Source organism: Schistocerca serialis, chromosome 6, assembly GCF_023864345.2.
Source record: "Schistocerca serialis cubense isolate TAMUIC-IGC-003099 chromosome 6, iqSchSeri2.2, whole genome shotgun sequence".
Classification (NCBI taxonomy): domain Eukaryota; kingdom Metazoa; phylum Arthropoda; class Insecta; order Orthoptera; family Acrididae; genus Schistocerca; species Schistocerca serialis.
The window spans coordinates 327,161,430-327,179,843 of NC_064643.1; the positions used below are offsets into that span (position 1 = coordinate 327,161,430).

General features: G+C 37.1%; 1 protein-coding gene across 2 annotated transcripts in view; it reads left to right on the forward strand.

Annotated features, from left to right (window-relative positions):
- Window positions 1–18,414, forward strand: part of LOC126483785 (SLIT-ROBO Rho GTPase-activating protein 1-like) — a 510,581-nt gene that overhangs the window by 409,340 nt on the left and 82,827 nt on the right. For both annotated transcript variants that reach the window (XM_050106944.1, XM_050106945.1), the window contains exons 6-7: window positions 9,806–10,024; window positions 18,040–18,324. In XM_050106944.1, the coding sequence (XP_049962901.1) occupies window positions 9,806–10,024; window positions 18,040–18,324 (504 nt within the window). The remainder of the gene's footprint in view (window positions 1–9,805; window positions 10,025–18,039; window positions 18,325–18,414) is intronic.

The window sequence follows — 18,414 nt, forward strand, 5'->3', positions numbered from 1 at the left end:
TTACTTTAACTAGGCACTGTTTTGCAGGAAGAGTGGTATATGTTTCTCTCGGAAACCATACAGGGCCTGTATTTATCCATTCCATAGATAAATCGATCTCTTTCCTAATGTCAGTGGTTTTCCTACAGTGTACAAAGTGTGGTAATGTGTTTTTGTGTTTCCTTATTTTTGTCCACCACCTGTATCTATGGCCATATGTGAAATGGCATGTAGAAAGATAGGTAAAAAAATTGTAGGTAAGTAAAAATCAGTCATAAAATTGTTCACACAACTTTTATTTATAAAATACAGGCTACAATTTTGTTCTTAAGTTGAGTTCTTGGTTGGTTCATATTACTCCCGCTCACTCTTTTGTTGTTGCATTAGTAATTCACATTTTAATCTATATAGTGGTTTAAAGATATGAATCCTTTGGTGCTTGGCCCCAAGTAACAGACATTAATTTCATAAATATGTGGTAAGTAGACCCATCTAAAGGTGTGGAACACTAATGCTGTAATAACAATTGTGATTTGGGATCAGATTGTGGTATGTTGTGGTAGCTTCTGCAAACCAGAGTAGATTAACTTGTAGCATGTGGAGTTCCAACAAAACCATAAGTAGATGACTGTTATTTATCATGAGTAAATTCAGCGTTATTTTCAGTATTTAAAGGAACTAGGTGGAACAGAGGCTAATATACATTGCCTGACAAAATAAAATGTGAAGTGCTGGTCAATGGGAGACACACAATAAGGCCTATTTCGAAGTGTACCATCTGCTGATAACACTTCCTCATATGGTTGTGTGGGATCTGCATGTCTTTCACACTGATCACTTGACATTTGATACTGTTCATAATCCATATGTAGCCTACCAGGCTTGGCAATAGCTCTAAATACAAACAAGAGAGTGAAGTTGGGATAGTCTTGTTAGGGGTGGGAAGTATAATGTAGGTGGTGACCTGGAAAAAATAGTTACTCAAAGTGGTGGCACAAATGTCCACCCTGTGCAACTATTTCTGATATGCCGTGGTATGGGAAAACTTAAACAAAACATAAGGTAAGCAGAGCTCAGAGGCTGCAGGGAGTGAAAGCGTAGACCCAAATGAGGTTACAGTTTCAAACACAATTTAATTTTATGAAACATTAAAAAAAATACTTGTTCACTGGTACAAATATATATCACAAAACACGATAAAATTTTTTAAACTCCAGGCCTGAAGGGCCGCTGAACATTCACAACTGTAATGTCAGAATGACAACCTTAAGATTCAACATAAGGAGATAATCACGGTCTGAAGGACCCAACACCTTTGATTAATTATTGACCAATACAATAAGTTACTGAAAGGAATGACTTTAATCATTCGGCCAGAAGGGCCAATCAAATATAACCACAAATGCTGTTTTGATAATGCTACAAGAATGCAAAACCAGCAGTTAATTTACTTCGTCCAAAGGAGCAGTAAAGACCAAAAGACAAATTCATATACCAAAGGTTTTTTCATTTTTTTATTATTATTTTTTTTTATGAAATAAGCTAACAAGATAAAATTAATAACCAAAAAGGGGTAGTGACGTTGCCACTTGGCCTGAAGGGCCTGAATATCAGTAGTAATAAATATTTGAGAATGGTTAAAGTTAATGAGTTAGCACTTAAAACCAGCCCGTGCTTCTCACCACTAGGAAAAATTTACAATCAGCTGTGCTAGGACTGCCTGCCTTAGCAATATGGCACAGACCAGCAGAACAACTAGAAACTTCACCAATGTGGTGTATCGTCCACATAGGGCATGACAGCAACTCTCTATAACACATAAAATAAAAATTACTAAACATTGAAACACAAGGTTCAAAATATAACGCCTATCTAGGCAGGAACTGTTAATGATGATGCCCACTGGCCTTCGTAAATCTTCGACTAGTAAATGTGACGGCCAGTACTAAATAATAATACCACTCAACAAATTGTAAAATACAAGATCGTTATTGCACTTGGGTCAGAATAAAACTTCAGCCACAGATAATATTTTAGGTTCAGTTATTAAGGCACAGAGAGTTAACACTCTTTTCTAGTGTTAGTTACACTTGACAATATAACAGCAGATCATTGAATCGGGATTTTGGGCATGCCTGAGCCTACTAAAATTGCGAAACACCATGGCACACGACCTTACAGCAAAACACACTCGACGACACGGGCAGACATTGAGTGAGACACATCAAGTCAAGAAATTCTCACAGTTAGTCCAGAAGGCAGACAAGCATTCGGCGACAGGTTGCAACCGGCACCAACTCGAGTAATGTCAATTGCCCCAGTTCTGCCGTAGCAACGAGGACATGCCGCGTCAACAGTTGCCACGCCGAGCTTCCTTATCACACAGCCCGTCCAGAACAACTGCTGGCGTCCCGAGTACAAACGCTCGTAGCAATCACCTGCGTTCACAGGAAGTTATACCACCTTTTTCGCAACATTGCTGTGCTACACAACCGGAAACCAAACTCCCCGTCTCACTCAGGCAGCAGCACTCGATACTCTCGTCGTCAGCAGGTCTCTCCCCAGAATGCAGCGCCCTCCGAAATTTAAAAGCAAACGGACCAATCGCGGCAGAGCAAAGCCAGGCTCCAGAAGATGACACACTACACCTAGGCAAAGATGAAGATGATACCGTTCAATTTCAGTGTCACGATTGGCCTCATCTCAAAATGAGTGTTTGGCGTATTAGTTAGGGCATGACATGGCTCTGATGATGGTGGGTATGGTTTGCAGTGCGGTGGTGCTTGTTGAGTTAATCAATTGATTGGGTTTCACTAGGCATAGCCCGAAAAAAAGAGAAAGATTTTGTAAGTCATTGTTCAAGACAAAAATTTGTAATTGATTACACATGAGAGAGACTCTTGGAAGATCTTGTGAAGAATGTAAATGTTCTGTCACAAAAATTAGGCATGTAGATGTTCTAAAAAATCTACTCTATGCAATTTTGAATGTGAATTTTGATTATTTAGACTAAAAAAAAAGTTTGACTTTTGAAGTTAGCAAAAAAGTGCCAGCATTTAGTAACAAACTCCAAAAGATGAAAATAAAGGGACACCTGTTTCAGCATGGATTTGAATCTGTACTAGATTATGAGAAAATTAAGGTAAAGTTTTGATGTGACTTCATCAGGCTACTTGCATGGTGTAAAACCCAATTGTGGTAGTAACGCAGTGGCTGAGAACACAGTTTCAAGATTTTTCGCACCACGTTCAAATCCAATCTTGTGTTCATTTTTTCTGTTGTTGTTGCTGAAGTATTGAAATCATCTCTTTTTATGATGTTATGAAATGCAGTGGAATGAATGGAAAAGTGAAGATTTTAGATCTAACTAAGAATAGATTGTTTTCATCACAATTTACACAGATTATCGCCTTCCTGAAAACTGTCAATAGTTTTTGTTTGTCTCCTAGATGCTAGTGACAAATTTGGTCCTTGAGACCATTAATACTTACACCAATTAATGGGACAACATCAGAATGTGCGTGCAACAGCCACAAAATCTGCTTGTGGTGCTCCTAATTTTTATGAACACACAGGTTCTGTTAATACGTAAAAGTAAAAATTGGAGCAAAAATAAATTACTGTTAATGATATAACGTATATGATGATACAATCTGTAATAAGATTTGAAACAACTTTTTGTTTTATCAATAATTCAATTCTATGCTAAGATTTCACACAAAACATTGATGTGACTTATTTCTGCGACATCAAAAGAGAAAACGAAACATAAGATTGGATTTTAACATAGAGCCTGAAATTTTGAAACGGTGCTCTTAGCCACTGTGCTACCAACTCAATTTCTTTTATGGTATGCGATTGGACTGATGAAGCTGTGTTGAAAGTTTACCATCATTTTCTCAAGAACTATTGAGTGTAGGTGTCAATGTAAGTGTCACTTTATTTTCACCGTTCTGTCACCATGACAAGTTTGAAACATACCAGTGTGTGCCCTGTGGTGGATTCTGTTTCCAGTTATGTACAAATGATGTGGTTCTCATTATAACAATTACTGTCAGTTTGCAGGCCATTGTCATTGTTCTTCATAACACCCTGCAAAATTAACAGTATTCAGTGTAACGTTTTCTTTCATAATGTCCAAATCAAAATTTAGTTCATCCTGTGGCAGTACATAAAAGGTCAGCCGTAAAGTTTCGTGTGTTTTCATCCTATGTGGTATTGTCTCACAATTCACAACACATGTTCCTACATACCACTGCACACCAGCTGTCACTGTTCGACTGCATCTCTTGATATCACTTTCGCTTCACAGTATATATGACAGGTGCACATAGTAAATTTAGATTTACACAGTGCATTTACCCAAAGCATTACAAAAAAGATCAAATGTAAGTTGATACTTTGCATACTCAGTTGAGAAGAGATTCATCTAACAATGTAAATAAAGCAAAACAGTCACATTTCATCGTATAAAGCAAAACAATAAATGTTCTAGACCTTCAAAGATATGTGTACAGAGTGAGAGGAAGCAAAGGGAAAGAAAGCAGAAAAAGTTAAACTTCTGCATTTAGGAATATCTTCACAACCTCCTAAATTCATGCAATCGGACATCTGATTCTTTCCAACCAGAATCCACAGTAACAGTAATAAACTGTAGACGGCAGTTTTGTTCATTTGTCATTACCAAAGGAGCATTCAGTTAGCAAAAAGGTAAATGGCCTTTGATACCATGATGCAAAAATTTTCACACGAAAAGGGATTTTCACACGTGTATGTGGCCCCTCTCCCCCCTCCCAAAAACACACACACACACACACACACACACACACACACACACACACACACAAAAAGTGTATGTTTCTTTCTAGATTGTGGTAGTAGTAAAGCTCCCACTTCTGAGACTTTAAAGAATCAAACTCACATGTTAAACTTCGAATTACTTTACTAATGAGTTAAAACAGTTAAAACAGTTGACATTAAGCATCTAAGTTAGGAAAAGTTTAAAAAAGATTTGAAATTGTGCTTAAAGTTTGTTGGAAGTCATTAGCTGCTCACATTCTCAAATATTGGGTGAATATAATGTAGGTCATCTGCAAGTCATGATTTATGCTGCCTCAAGACACATGCAGTGTCTAATTTTAATACTTGTCTTACTGTGTGATTGTACAGCTTAATAAGCAGATTATGGCAGCATTTCATTTTTTTAAATTTGGTCAATAATTGTATGAAATACTGAAAATCATATTTTTGTTATCCTTGGAAGCTGTTACATAGGCAGTCTGAAACTGGGTCCGGTTGACTGTGTCCTGGGTTAGTTGTTTAGTGATGCAGATTGCAAACTATTCAGAAATGTTAATCTGGTGACAACAGAGACTTTTTAAAATCTCATTAAAGAACATGAGGATGTTAACGGTGGTGATAAAATGTATGATAAATATGCTTCATCAACAAATTTCTCATGCTCTTTGAAAGTTGCTTTCAGTTAAAAATTTTAAAACAGTGGACTAGTACCAATAGGCAATTTGGGTGCCTGACTACTCAGCTTAGGAGGTGAACAATTCTTGTGGTAGCTTGCTGAAAGTGGATGGGGTGCTTTATTTTGCATGCCCAATGGCCTGATTGCTAACTTCAATGCTAATTAACTAGGAAGATTTTTTTCTTAACTATTATTTGTCAGCCAACCTACTCTGCAATACCCTTACAGGCTTTTCAGACTGTTTATGTTGAGGGTAAATGTGAAGCAGATAAGAATGAAGTTCTCTAATGTCACGGTGTACAGAGGTTTTGGAATACTTTCAGGTGGATTGAAGGGGCCATGTAACCTTGTACACAAGTTTAAGGAGTCTGGGTAATATGTTGCCCAGACTACCCTCTCTTTCCTTCATCTTTAGCTCTCTCCCTACCTTCAATGCTAGTTATGGTTATCTGTGATATGCTCCCACATCTCAATCTCTCTCTCTCTCTCTCTCTTCCATAAAAAAGGAACCTACGTTTCTGAATGCCAGGAGTGCATGTTTCTTCCAAAGCTGCAGTGAATTGTGCTTCCTGAAGATGATTATGTACTGGCCAGTGTAGCTGCCTTTTTGTGAATATAACAATGCCTTCAATATTATTTCACTATATTGTTTTTTTTTTCTGCCATCAGCATCTATGTAGTTTTTTTGAGTTAACAAAGGTCTACACAAATTAAAAAGCATCACTTACTACTGTTGTACTAGAGTAGTATTTCTATGTTACTGAACTTAAACTACACTTGATTGACTTAAATGATGGATCTAATTACTGCAATCAAAAAAATGGTTCAAATGGCTCTGAGCACTATGGGACTTGACAGCTGTGGTCATCAGTCCCCTAGAACTTAGAACTACTTAAACCTAACTAACCTAAGGACATCACACACATCCATGCCCGGGGCAGGATTCGAACCTGCGACCGTAGCAGTCGCGTGGTTCTGGACTGCGCGCCTAGAACCGCGAGACCACCGCGCCCGGCTTACTGCAATCACTAGGAAAGTATGATTACTAAACAAAACATATCTACACTAAATAGTATTACACATACTAGTTTGCTGCTTAATCGTAATTCTAGACCTAATGTTCCTTGTTGTTGTCACGGAAATAATTTATAATATTAGAAATGTTGTCTTTCGAGGCATCTAAAAAGTGTATTACTTTTTATTTTCAGTATTGTTTCAGACATACTAATTCTTACTTTTAATAGCTGTCACTAAATGATGAAACAACCAAAAATCATAAAAAGAAAAAAAATTTGGAGAATAAGTTGAATAAATAATCCAGTTTGTAATGGTAGGACAATGGTTGCAACTTTAAAGTGTAGTTTCCAGTATGTAATATGAAGCACAGGGGCCAAAAAATTTAGTCTCACCTGGTAAACATCACACTAATACCGGGTAACACTGCCTCAGTTCGGCGACAAAATGTGTCCACAAGTTTCTTCATGGATGCCATATACAGCTGAATTCACTCATTAATGAATACACCTATAAAATTGCAGGGGTTTGGGCCCTTGTAGTTCGTCAGGTATCCCAAATAGTCCCAGACTTTTTCTGTGGAATTGAGATAGGTTGATTTAGGAGGCCAGCCAAGGTTTGATAGCACTCCTGAACAGGAACATATGCATACAGCTCTAAGAACACAGCTTTTTTTATCGTGGAGGGCAGGATTGTCCACACCATACTCGCAGTGAATGTTTTGAAGAAAGGTTAGGGTTGCGGAAGCTGTTGAAACAAACATCCTCGTTCATATCCACAATCGCCTGAATTGGTGGGCCCAAGTCACGGTACGAAACACCCCGAACAAATCATACGCTTTGGGGTTAAACACCACATTAGGACATCAGTGGATTCGTCACAATACATCATTAGAAAAGAAGCAAAAATCAGAACTCATTAGACCACACTGCTGTATGGCCATGATATGTTGACCATTCACACGGTTGCTGTTGGGAATTGCAGGTGGTGTGTCTTGCCCCACATTAAAACTGCTGAAGGGAGAGAAGTGGTGAGGGGAAGGCACCACTGACTTGTTTCAGCATTGCTACCACCATTACCCATTTTTGTACATACACAAAAGCAGAAGCGAACACACAGAAATACTGCAACGTTTGGAGACAAAATGAATATCTTCCAACTAGTGCTGATTTTCTGTGCTACCGGCAGCACCAGTAAAAAAATCATCATGGACAGATAGTCAGTCACTGTCCAGTTTGCGTGTGGTTTGGCTCAGAAGACTTGCACCGTAATATGCTACTCTGAGCAGTGGCCTTTTGTGAGGAACCTATTTACAAGTGTCGATTGCACGATGTTAGACATTTGGAATCGGGTTCCTCACAGAAGGCCACTGCTCATAGTGGCATATAAAGGTGCAAATCTTCTGGGCCAAACAGCATACAAATTGGACGGTGACTATCTGTCCATGATGGTAAGACCTCTTTGACTGGTGCTGCTAGTAGCAGAGAATACCAGCACTATGTTTGCTCAGAAACTGCGTGTCATGGACCTGCATTCATTAGCAGCAGCTATTCTTGTAGAGTTCCGAACTGATTGCCAATGGCGTGGTGTGACATTCATCTCTGTTCACTGTCAGCTTTTTCCTACCACTGCTCTTACTTCATGTTACCTGTTTCAAGTGGTATGACGTTCCTTGCAGACTGCACAGTCTGTGCCCATAACGAAGAAATAGGGCACCTTCATTCACAGTGTGGTCATAGGCACATTCAAACACATTAATTTCATACTACCACTCTCAGGTCTCGTCATTGACCCGTCTTATGTGCCAGTTCGTACAGCTGACTGACATACACATGCCGTTTGACTGCCATGACTTAAATCAGCAGTGGAGGATCAAATATTGTTTCTTTGTCTCTATAGTGGCGGCTATGTAATGTGCAATGATGACTAACCTCTGTAATATTCTTTGGCCTATTTTGTTGGAAAAATCTGGTATCTGATATGTCCTGTGAGACTAATTGTAACTGGTGAAAACATGGTGTCATCCTAAGACCCATTATATGAATGTTGAATGATGATATGATAAATCACACGTTTTCTCAATTATTTCTGTTGCCGAGATATGAGTGCATTGTGTTTTCGAATAATTAAAATCGTTAAACTATTGCCAACTCTGAATTCAATCAGTATAGGTGAATTGCTTAAAATTAACTTCAAAACTGTCTAATCAGAGCCTGAATGGCAATAATTAATGTGCAGTTAACTGTCTGATCACTATCACTGTCACAATGTAACCAGTTTTTCAAAAAGGGATACTTTTGTTATTTCACCGAAAGAACGTATGAAACACTTTGATTTGTATTTAATAATTTTTTTGCATCCGACTATGCTGACTATGCTTGACCTTTTCGTCTTTTAAATCTTTGCCACATTTGAATAAATATTTCATCAGTTTTGTTGCATTGGCAGTAAGAAGTAGAACTTTTTTTTCTACCTACAAACATTGAACATAGGGTTTTTTGCTTATCAAAGTTAGTACATGGGTGGGCATGGTGTTGAGTTACAGAACAAAATTATAATAATCCCACAAATTCCCTAACATTTCCCACTTTTACCTCCTACATAATAAGAATAACACAAAAATCAGAGCTAATCTACCCCATTATTATTTTACACAATTATACTCGAATATCCACATTAACATAAAGAGTCAAAGCTTGCTCCATCTCCTATGTCACTGCATATTAACATAAAAATCCAGAATAAAATAAATTGCTGTACTTAATATGTTGGTTCAGGCTTAACTCTCTCCAGAAATCTGAGATTGATCCGTAGACATACAAAGAAGCAATTCTTTGATTCATTACTTTAGTTGTAATAATAATAGTCTTCAAATTTAGTGGCCAGCTGATGTTGTCATTGGACAGAAACTGTAGTTCCTATTCTTGTTAATAGATGGCCCTGCTGTTGCCACATCTAACGTAATATAAATGCAACATAATTTAAGTTACAATGAATGCAATTAGAAGATAAAAACTTGCCCTTTATGCAAATCTTAAGGAATATTATATTTAATCAATGACTCAACATTCTGATGAGTGGAGATGTGCAACTAAGTACTCACTGAGATCCATAGACAAGAGTGACCCCTCATACAGAGTCACATGATGTCTGGTACCTGTTCTACACTACCTACAGTCCTACTAAGCGACTAGTGTTCGCTTTTAAGGGGCGATGACCAACATTTTGTCCACTGAATTTGTGTTGCATGTTATTTGGTCTTTTGTAATATTATATTATATATGTATTAATTTATTTATGAGAGTGTGGTCTTCATGTGATTTTTGTTGCATGCAGTGCATGGACTTCGGTTTCCACAACTGCATTTCTCGAGCACTCTTAATGCACGTGAGTGCAGAGGAAACATGTGCACGTTCTCTGCAAGTGGGTCTAGACCAGATGACAAGCTCTGTTGGTGCTCTCGACTCGCGACTTGATAAGCAGAGGTTTCTTGAGGCTCATCACTCAGCCTTCCTCATCCCAAAGAAGTTTGAGTTCCAGGGTCAGCGAGATGAGGTCAGTATGATGCTGCATTGCTAGTAGTACTATCACTTTGCAATCTGTTTATAAATACACTGTTTTCCAAATGCTGCCTGTTTTCATTTGAAAATTATAAAATTTTCTCTTACATACAACATAGTCTTAAGATATGAAAGACAAATTGAAATATACTTGAATCTGAGAACTTTAAAGATAACTTGAAAGTTAAATAAATTTAAATCTCAGTAGCTTACAGGAAATTACGATGCTAACAAAGAAAAGGTTAATTTCTCTTCAAAGAAAGTTTCTTGTCTTCTGTGCAAAAATCTTAATGAACTGTCTTAAGGAGCTTGGGAGTTGTGTAGTGAATTAATTTAACCAACAACAAATTATAAGTACAGTTTTGAAGAATTAGTGATACTGGGAATTATCTTCCAGAACACCGGCACTGTTATGTCTCAGATCTACTTCCTAAGTGTCACTAACAAGTCATTTGCCATAGCAGTGGTAGTTTAAGCATTTAAAAGTAATCAAGAAAGACAGAAATTGTTTTTGTCGAGTCTCAGATTGATAGTAAGCAGTGTGGGGTCCCTGGACTAAACATGAAGATCTCTGAATCTTGCAGATAGTTTACTGGTGTTAGAAATTAATGTATCGTACAAAAAATATTACATACATTTCCAAAATATTCCTTTCTGCCTTTGAAAAATAAACATCCCAATTTTAACAGCATGATGTCTCAGTTGGTAATTAGCCTGTTTCAGATCATAAACTGAATTGAGTGAGTTCAGCAAAATAAGCTAAATAATTGTTAATAGAGAGTAACAAATATTATCTTTCTTTCATTTCTCTTGGCTTCAGTTAAACCTGCAAGATTTAGCAGAAGTGTCAACCCCTTGCCGCATCATTTAGTTCAGTGAAACCTGTGTGCAAGTGGGTGGAGATGGTGTGTCCAAAATGGGCAGGCGTGAAACTATTGCAGTACAAACTGAAATGCTTGTTATGTAGCTGCATGTTTATTTGTTTCACGTGATATTGTTCTTGTAGACTTCAACACTAATTTGATTCTTGTTCCTTTTATATATCTGTTTTGGTAATACAGTGTTTCAAAGAATACTTCAAAATATAAATATAAATTTATACACATAAATAATACTTTAAGATAAATTAAAATCTTTGAGTGCATCTTCAGGTGTGACTTTTCAGGAGGAATGTATTAGCACACTGCCTAAAAGTAGATATTGACAAAGAATGTAATTACAAGAAGAAACGCTCTACTTGAACGAATTCCTAGTAGGAAAATATCTACAGGTCTAAAAATTAATAGTCCTGCAAGGCATGGTAGTTTCAGAAGCATTATGGTAGATGTAATGCTGCTTTACCCTTTGTACGTTCCCACATTGTTTCACTTTGTATTTTGTGTTTCATGCATATTGCACATCCTTGTCGGTTGTTTTCTTAGGCATTAGATCAGTATGTTTTGGAAGTGGGCCCCACTTTTAATGTATGTTTCATAGTCCGACAATTGAATATTTTTTAGCATTACTGCTGCAATATTTATTTTATTAGCAACAAGTGTTTCCCTTCTCTGCTGGTGTATTCTTTTTTTAGATAATGTACATATTGAGTAGAACTATATGCAAAGTGAAAAAAAAAAAAAAAAAAAAGTTTGGCATGGCTTTTATTCCCGTGAGTGTGACTAGAGTGAGGTTTATGTTTGATCCGCATTTGTTCCCACGAGCTGGATTCATCAAAGTATGGCAGGGTGTTAAACATGGTACATCTCTTTTTCACGTGCTTAAATGTATTGACTTATATGAAAAATTGCTTAAGTTCTTTCTGATGCTTGAAACCCAATGGAAAACAACCAACAAAAGTTATTATTTGTGCAGATAATTCCACGCATTTACGTATTGTGCAGTTAAATTTTTAATTCTTCAGCTCTGTTTATGGATCACGATTGCCCACAGATTTTCTTGTCTGTAAGGGCAAAATATTATTCTCATTTACATGTTTTGGAATTTTTGAAGACATTATTATCTACCTATAATTTTATTTTCATTGCATACAGGGTAGTGGGAAACAGTTTGAAAAGCTTGTAAGGTGATGCAGGGGAGTTTGTGCTGAGAAATAATTGTTAAGAACAGAATGATACTGTGCACTATTTCAGAATTATTTAGCATTGAAGTTAGCCAGTTGGGCAGTTATGTGTGTGCAAATTCACGCTCTTGCACTAAAATGCGGTAATGCACAGATGTGTATGGGCCTGTGAGTTACCATTTGTTGAAATGCTCATTACTAGTTAAAATGTGCCTGTTTCAGAAATGCTAAATTGAAGCTAGGTGAGCAAGAGCTATCTTTGTTTAGTTTGAGTAAACTGAAAGAACAACATGTTTGGTGACGCAGCCTCTGACAGACTGGTTGAATTTGCACATGCAGTACCGTGATTGACTAACTTCAATGCTAAATAACACTGAAGTGGTGAAACGTATCAAATTTTTAAAATAATTATTTCTCAGCACAATCTCTCCTGCAGCAGCCTTACAAGCTGAGTCTTTTCTGTTCAAATTGTTTTCCTTCCATTTAAACCCATATCATCGACACCATCTAATAATAATGATGATAATATTATTTTATGTCTTGGAATGCACTTTTCTGAACTATTAATTTAAATCTAACTGTGAGAGTAGTGGATACAAAATAAACATTAAAATTTGTTTTTCAATTATGTAAAATAAACATTTAAATTTATTTTTCAGGTTTTTTTTTTCTCAATCAGTTACATGATAAAATATGGATGCTCCCTGTACAGCATTCAGCATTGGTCAGCTACCATGCTACCATCACATCAGCCCTGGTACATGCATTCCACTTCTTTTATGTCTTGGTGTATTTGCTACCTCTCTGTTTATCACTCATAGTACCTACATTTTCCAGAAAATAGTTGATTTACAAGTCCAGAACGTGTGTTTCAAGCTTATTGTGGCATCCAAAACTTCGAAATTATCCAGCTTGTTTCTTACTGTGTTCTTGTAATTGTGATGAGAAATTTGTAGACAACTTCTTTAAAGGACATTGATGATAGTCTGTTTCTTTCATTTTTGTCTTTCGTTAGTTTCCGAATGTGAGGGCCTAAGTACTTGAAAGTGTTACCAATTTTCTTAGGATTTCAATAAATTGTTTCATAATGCCCTAATTTTAAGTGGAGTGGAGTCATCCCACCAAAGAATTGAATCCCCTGCTACTCTCAAGATAATCCCCAGGCCTTGTAGTAGCCCTAGTTTACATTTACTGTTATTACAGACCATAAAATAAAACAATTTTTTGGAACAGACTGTATTGGAAAACATCACAAAACAATACCGGCTCTATTATAATGATTAAAAAGCTGCAGTTTGAATACTTAACAGAAATTCGCCATTTGTATCAAGCCTGCATATGGTTGGACATTTTAAGTACTCTACCTGGAATTGGCACCCAAAATACACCACAGATACCATTTACTTTCAAGAAAAAAGAATTCACTGTCAACTTGTATTATTTAAGTCATTTGGACGGCTGCACTCTTCTGATGTTCCTGACAGGATACCATACATCTGAACATAACTTCTACAGATTTGTTACACACAGAAAATGAATTGGAAAAAAAAAACCCAACAACAACAAACTCTTCATTGTAACAGTGAAACATTAGTGCTTGTAGTCACAGCACAATATAATCGTCGTTAAAGCTCATTCACAGAACAGTTTGAAAGAACACGATTATAAATAGAATTTTTGTTTTTGTAAGGTGAGTTGCTAATCATTAAACTTTACCAGTTGCGTATGCAATGTGTAAGTAGTATTGTACAGAAAATAGTTTACTTGGATGATACAGTCTTTTTTTGTCAGTGATTAACTGCAGTAGATATTAATCATACCCACCATTAACTGTAGTAACATTGTGAAAGTATATCGGATGAGTGACTATAGAAGCAAAGTTTAGAGAAAGATAAATGTAATTTTCAGGTTTCGTTTCAGTTTTAGAAGACAATAGCTTCAGCACAGAAAATTCTTTTAACAGTTTAATATCTTCATTTGAATATCATATGGATGGAAGGAACACCGTTGCTTGTGATATTGTGGTCAGATAACCAAGACTAACAAAAAATACTAATCTTTCCTGTATGATGAAATGAAGTTCAGAGAATATTGGTGATGGTTACACATTGCTCCTTCCTAGGATCTGTTGATGTCTGAAAATTGGAAACTGGTTATATGTTCCAGTAGCTCAAAATGAGATTATTAATTGGCTATATGTTCCAGTAACTCAAAACGAGACTATGGCTGTGAATTCTGCAGTTTATTTCTTAAGTAGACAGGGTACTGTACTGGCTCAAAATTACGTAAAAATCAACACCTATTCCTTTCAGGCACTGTTTATAGTGTATATGTCTTAGATTTTTTGTTGATATCAGGTAATGCAGCACACTTTCTAAACAAATTAAAGGTATTGTGAATATTTTTGAACCTGCTTACCGGTATTAAAAAAGTTACAAAGAAATTGATGCAATCTTTTTCCCAAAATGCTTCCTCAAATTGAAGTACCATTTAATCCATTGTTATACATTTGAAGGAGACCAAATTGTACCAGATAAGCATGGCATTGACATACTAGACCTATTTAATTCCACCTGCTATGTATATTACAAGGATAAAAAATATCACATCTTACATTTTAATTTTTATGATTTTTTTGTAATAAAAATATTATTTTTTTCCTATAATTTAGTTGATTCTGCAATAAAGCTTAGGTCTACTACCTAAGTATGGACTATTGCAAGTTACAGAAAAAAATTAGAGCAATGCTTTATAAACTTTAGGAAATATTTGTACCTGAATTCTGAAAAATACATCTTGAGGGAAATTATGAATGGAGATATGAATCCAATTAAACTGTGCCTCAGAACATTCCTGAAGCATAGTCTTCATCCTGCAGCATTTCTTCATCTTCAAGCTTCCTCTTGGCATTCCTTTTAGCACTTGTTGCTTCTTTGATAACTTGAAGAGCGAATCTTTCAGCTTCGTGCACCCATTGCCTGTCACACGCAAGCAATTGATCTTCCATATTGGAACCACATTGTATGCCTAAATTTCTCAGGACCTTACTATCACTCCATCATTGAAACATATCACTGCATCTAGTACACCAACTTTTAATGTATTTGGACCTACAAAAACAGTCTTGGGTAATCTTTTCCATATGCAATGGTTGAAACTTTAATTTGTATTCTGAGTGCCCCCATGAAGACATTTACTAAGAAAAACAGGGTCACACAGGTCTCTTGGTTTTATTTCATTCATAACAGGCTCAGGAAGGGAATAATTATGATGGTATATTTGACCACTTTCTTTTGCTTTATGGTAAACACACCAAGAATCTGCTCCTTTAGGGCAAAGTCCATGTACAGGATGGTCATCTGTGGAGTACTTATGGAAATGGGTGGCCCATACAGCTTTTCTCATTGCTGTATCATCATCCAGAGGTGCAGTTCGTCTAATGGCCAGTCCATAATAACGCTGAAGGAGGTCTATTTCAGTTTCTGTAAATCTACCTCAGCCAGACAGAGATTTTACATCAGATAGCAACTTTCCTTTCATTTCTCTTCGTAGCTTCACCAATCTAGCACCCATCCCCTTTTGCACATGTCCACAACACTTCAGTTTTGTTACCAAGGTATCACCGTGAACATTGAATCATTAATTTTATTGAAAGCTTTAGAGTTCCCATCGCTTAGGTACTTCGTATATCTAATGTTATAAACGGGCACCGATCTCCGAAATATTTATAAATTATAGAGTGCAGCAATCAGTTGTCCTTTTTAGATTTTATTTTGCAAATCCAGATTTTGGATTGCTGCACTCTATAATTTGTAAGTCACATACAGTCGCTGAGTGTGAATGAAAGGTAACCCTCTGAAAGGTTTTTAGAGCTCCATCACACTCCATACCTCAACTATAACCATCATAAATGTCCTTGACATTGCCATGTCCCATCAAGTGCAACAGCAAAGACCCTGGTTCCACTAATATTTACAGTTTCTTCTATTGTACATTTCGCAAATGCTTTAGACACAACCATCAAGGCACCTAAAAGTATTTTGCTGTACCTACTGGGAGGAGGATGAAGGTCCATCAAACCACAAAAAATTTGAGCAACCTTTTTTCGTTTTCCTATTGCATGCATTGCATACACTAACTTCAAATTCACATCATATGAATTATGTACAATGTTCGAAGTCATTTTTGAGGTAGATTTATTGCAGGATCTACACAGAACAACTAATTTTGATGCTAAACCCCTCCTGCTACTTTGTTATTCAGTTATTTCCAGAGAGCCTACACCATCACATTGTTTACATTTCACTACTTCCTTTATCAAAGAAGATAAGCTGCCCACATCAACAACAAAAAAATCCACTACAGACAGTGTCATTGTTAACACAAAAATATGAATCACCAGGAGGCATGCCATGTGGTAGTTTCTTCCCTGAAGAACTGATACATAGGTTACTTTCAACAGTGTGTCTTGCTTTGTTTGTGAACTGGTTACCACGGAAATTCCTGATATTAAACTTCTTGATGTGTGGCATAGTTTGTATTTATTGCACACTAAGGAATATGTACTTCCACAAATATATGTATCGCTTGGGCAACAGACATTCAGTAACATGTGAACAAACAGCTTCAGCAAAACAAAAGTAAATACTAGCAAAGATAATCCTTTACAGACACTAGAAACCTGCGCTGTTACCAACATATACAATGTATCATACATATAATTGCTGGAAACAGAAAGTGCACAGTTCTTTTCGAAATAATACTGGTTTCTGTAACAGAAATAAAGGGGGCATGGCAGCATCTTCAACACTGTCTCCTCAGAAATTGACGGTCTCTCGCTCTGTTGTTCGTCGTGAATTTCGGTCCGACCAGCTGAAAACTCTCCACACCAGTTACGAACATTTTTGACATCCATACACAACTCACCGTACACTTCCGTCAATTGGCAATGGATTTCAATCGGCGCAGTGCCCTTTGCGTTCAAAAACCGAATAACTATGCGCAATTTGCACTTGTCAGAAACATCCAACTGGAGCTCCATTATCAACGGCTGTCAAGCAAAGACTGAGCGCCTCAGTGCGGCTTGCACGTTTACACACAGCGCGTGAAGCACTCTTCATAACAATGTGACCAAATGCCACACAATCGGAGATCTGTACTTATAAAAAAAAAATAGGAGACCTTACTTGTTGGATTACCATCATATTTGCACATGTGGTCATTAAAGAATGAGTGCCTGTACACCTTGGTGTATGCCTTAATTTCTTGCCATATTCTCTTGATTCCATTGAGTTATTTGGTAGAGGCAGCATAATTGAAGCTCGTGGTTCCTGTGCTGTCTTCTGTGATTCAAATATTGCAATGGCCACAAATACTGAGGCAGTTCTGTAGAATAAGTAATGCTAGCATCTAGTATGTTGTTTCCGTAACAATAGCACCACACTTTCTGAGAATCTTCCCACTGAATACTATATCTTCCATTCATGTACTTTGTGACTGATTTCATGCATTCATTAAGTTTTGCATTACTTCTTAGTATAATGCCAGTGTGTTAAAAAGTTGTAACAAAATACAGAAATTTGCCAGTAAATTAAAAGCATTGACACCGGAGTGAAAAGAGTACAATTTTTATAGGATGGCATATGACACCCCCCCCCCCCCCCCCCCCCCCACACACACACACACACACACACACACACACACACACGGGGGGGGGGAGTTGTTAGGTTGCAAAGTCTCATTCAGTAACACGGGGCATAGAACAACCCACATACAACAACTCAATCAGTATCTGTGTTTACCTAACAGTAAAAGCCACCATAACATGAAATTCATTTAACAGTTATTACTAATTTATGAAAAGAGAAGTTCTACTATGAATGTTTTTAATTTAATGATGGTGAGCAGAAATTTGTCTGTCCTTTTCACTTCCCTAATCTTCAACCTGACAGGGTGCTGACAGTGAGCTACAGAAGTCCCTCCGTGATGAACTTGATGCACGACTGCGACAGTTGCAGAATCGTGTCACATCCTTAAGGACTGAATCTGAAGAAGTGTGGAAGACATTAGAAACTGCAGAATCTACTCTGCTGGAGATGCTGGATGCTCGTGACTATGACTGTACCTCATACTTCAACGAATCCACTACCAGTGCTGCAGTCACAACAAGGCAGCCTGAAGCGCTGTCCCTTAAATTACGTGCAGATCGCCACGAGACTGAAGAGTTTTACATGACGGTATGTACGATGTGCTGTCTCCATATTGTAATTTCCGAAGTGACAAGTTATACAGCACCTCCTTCCCTCTTTGTAAAGCATTAAAGGTAC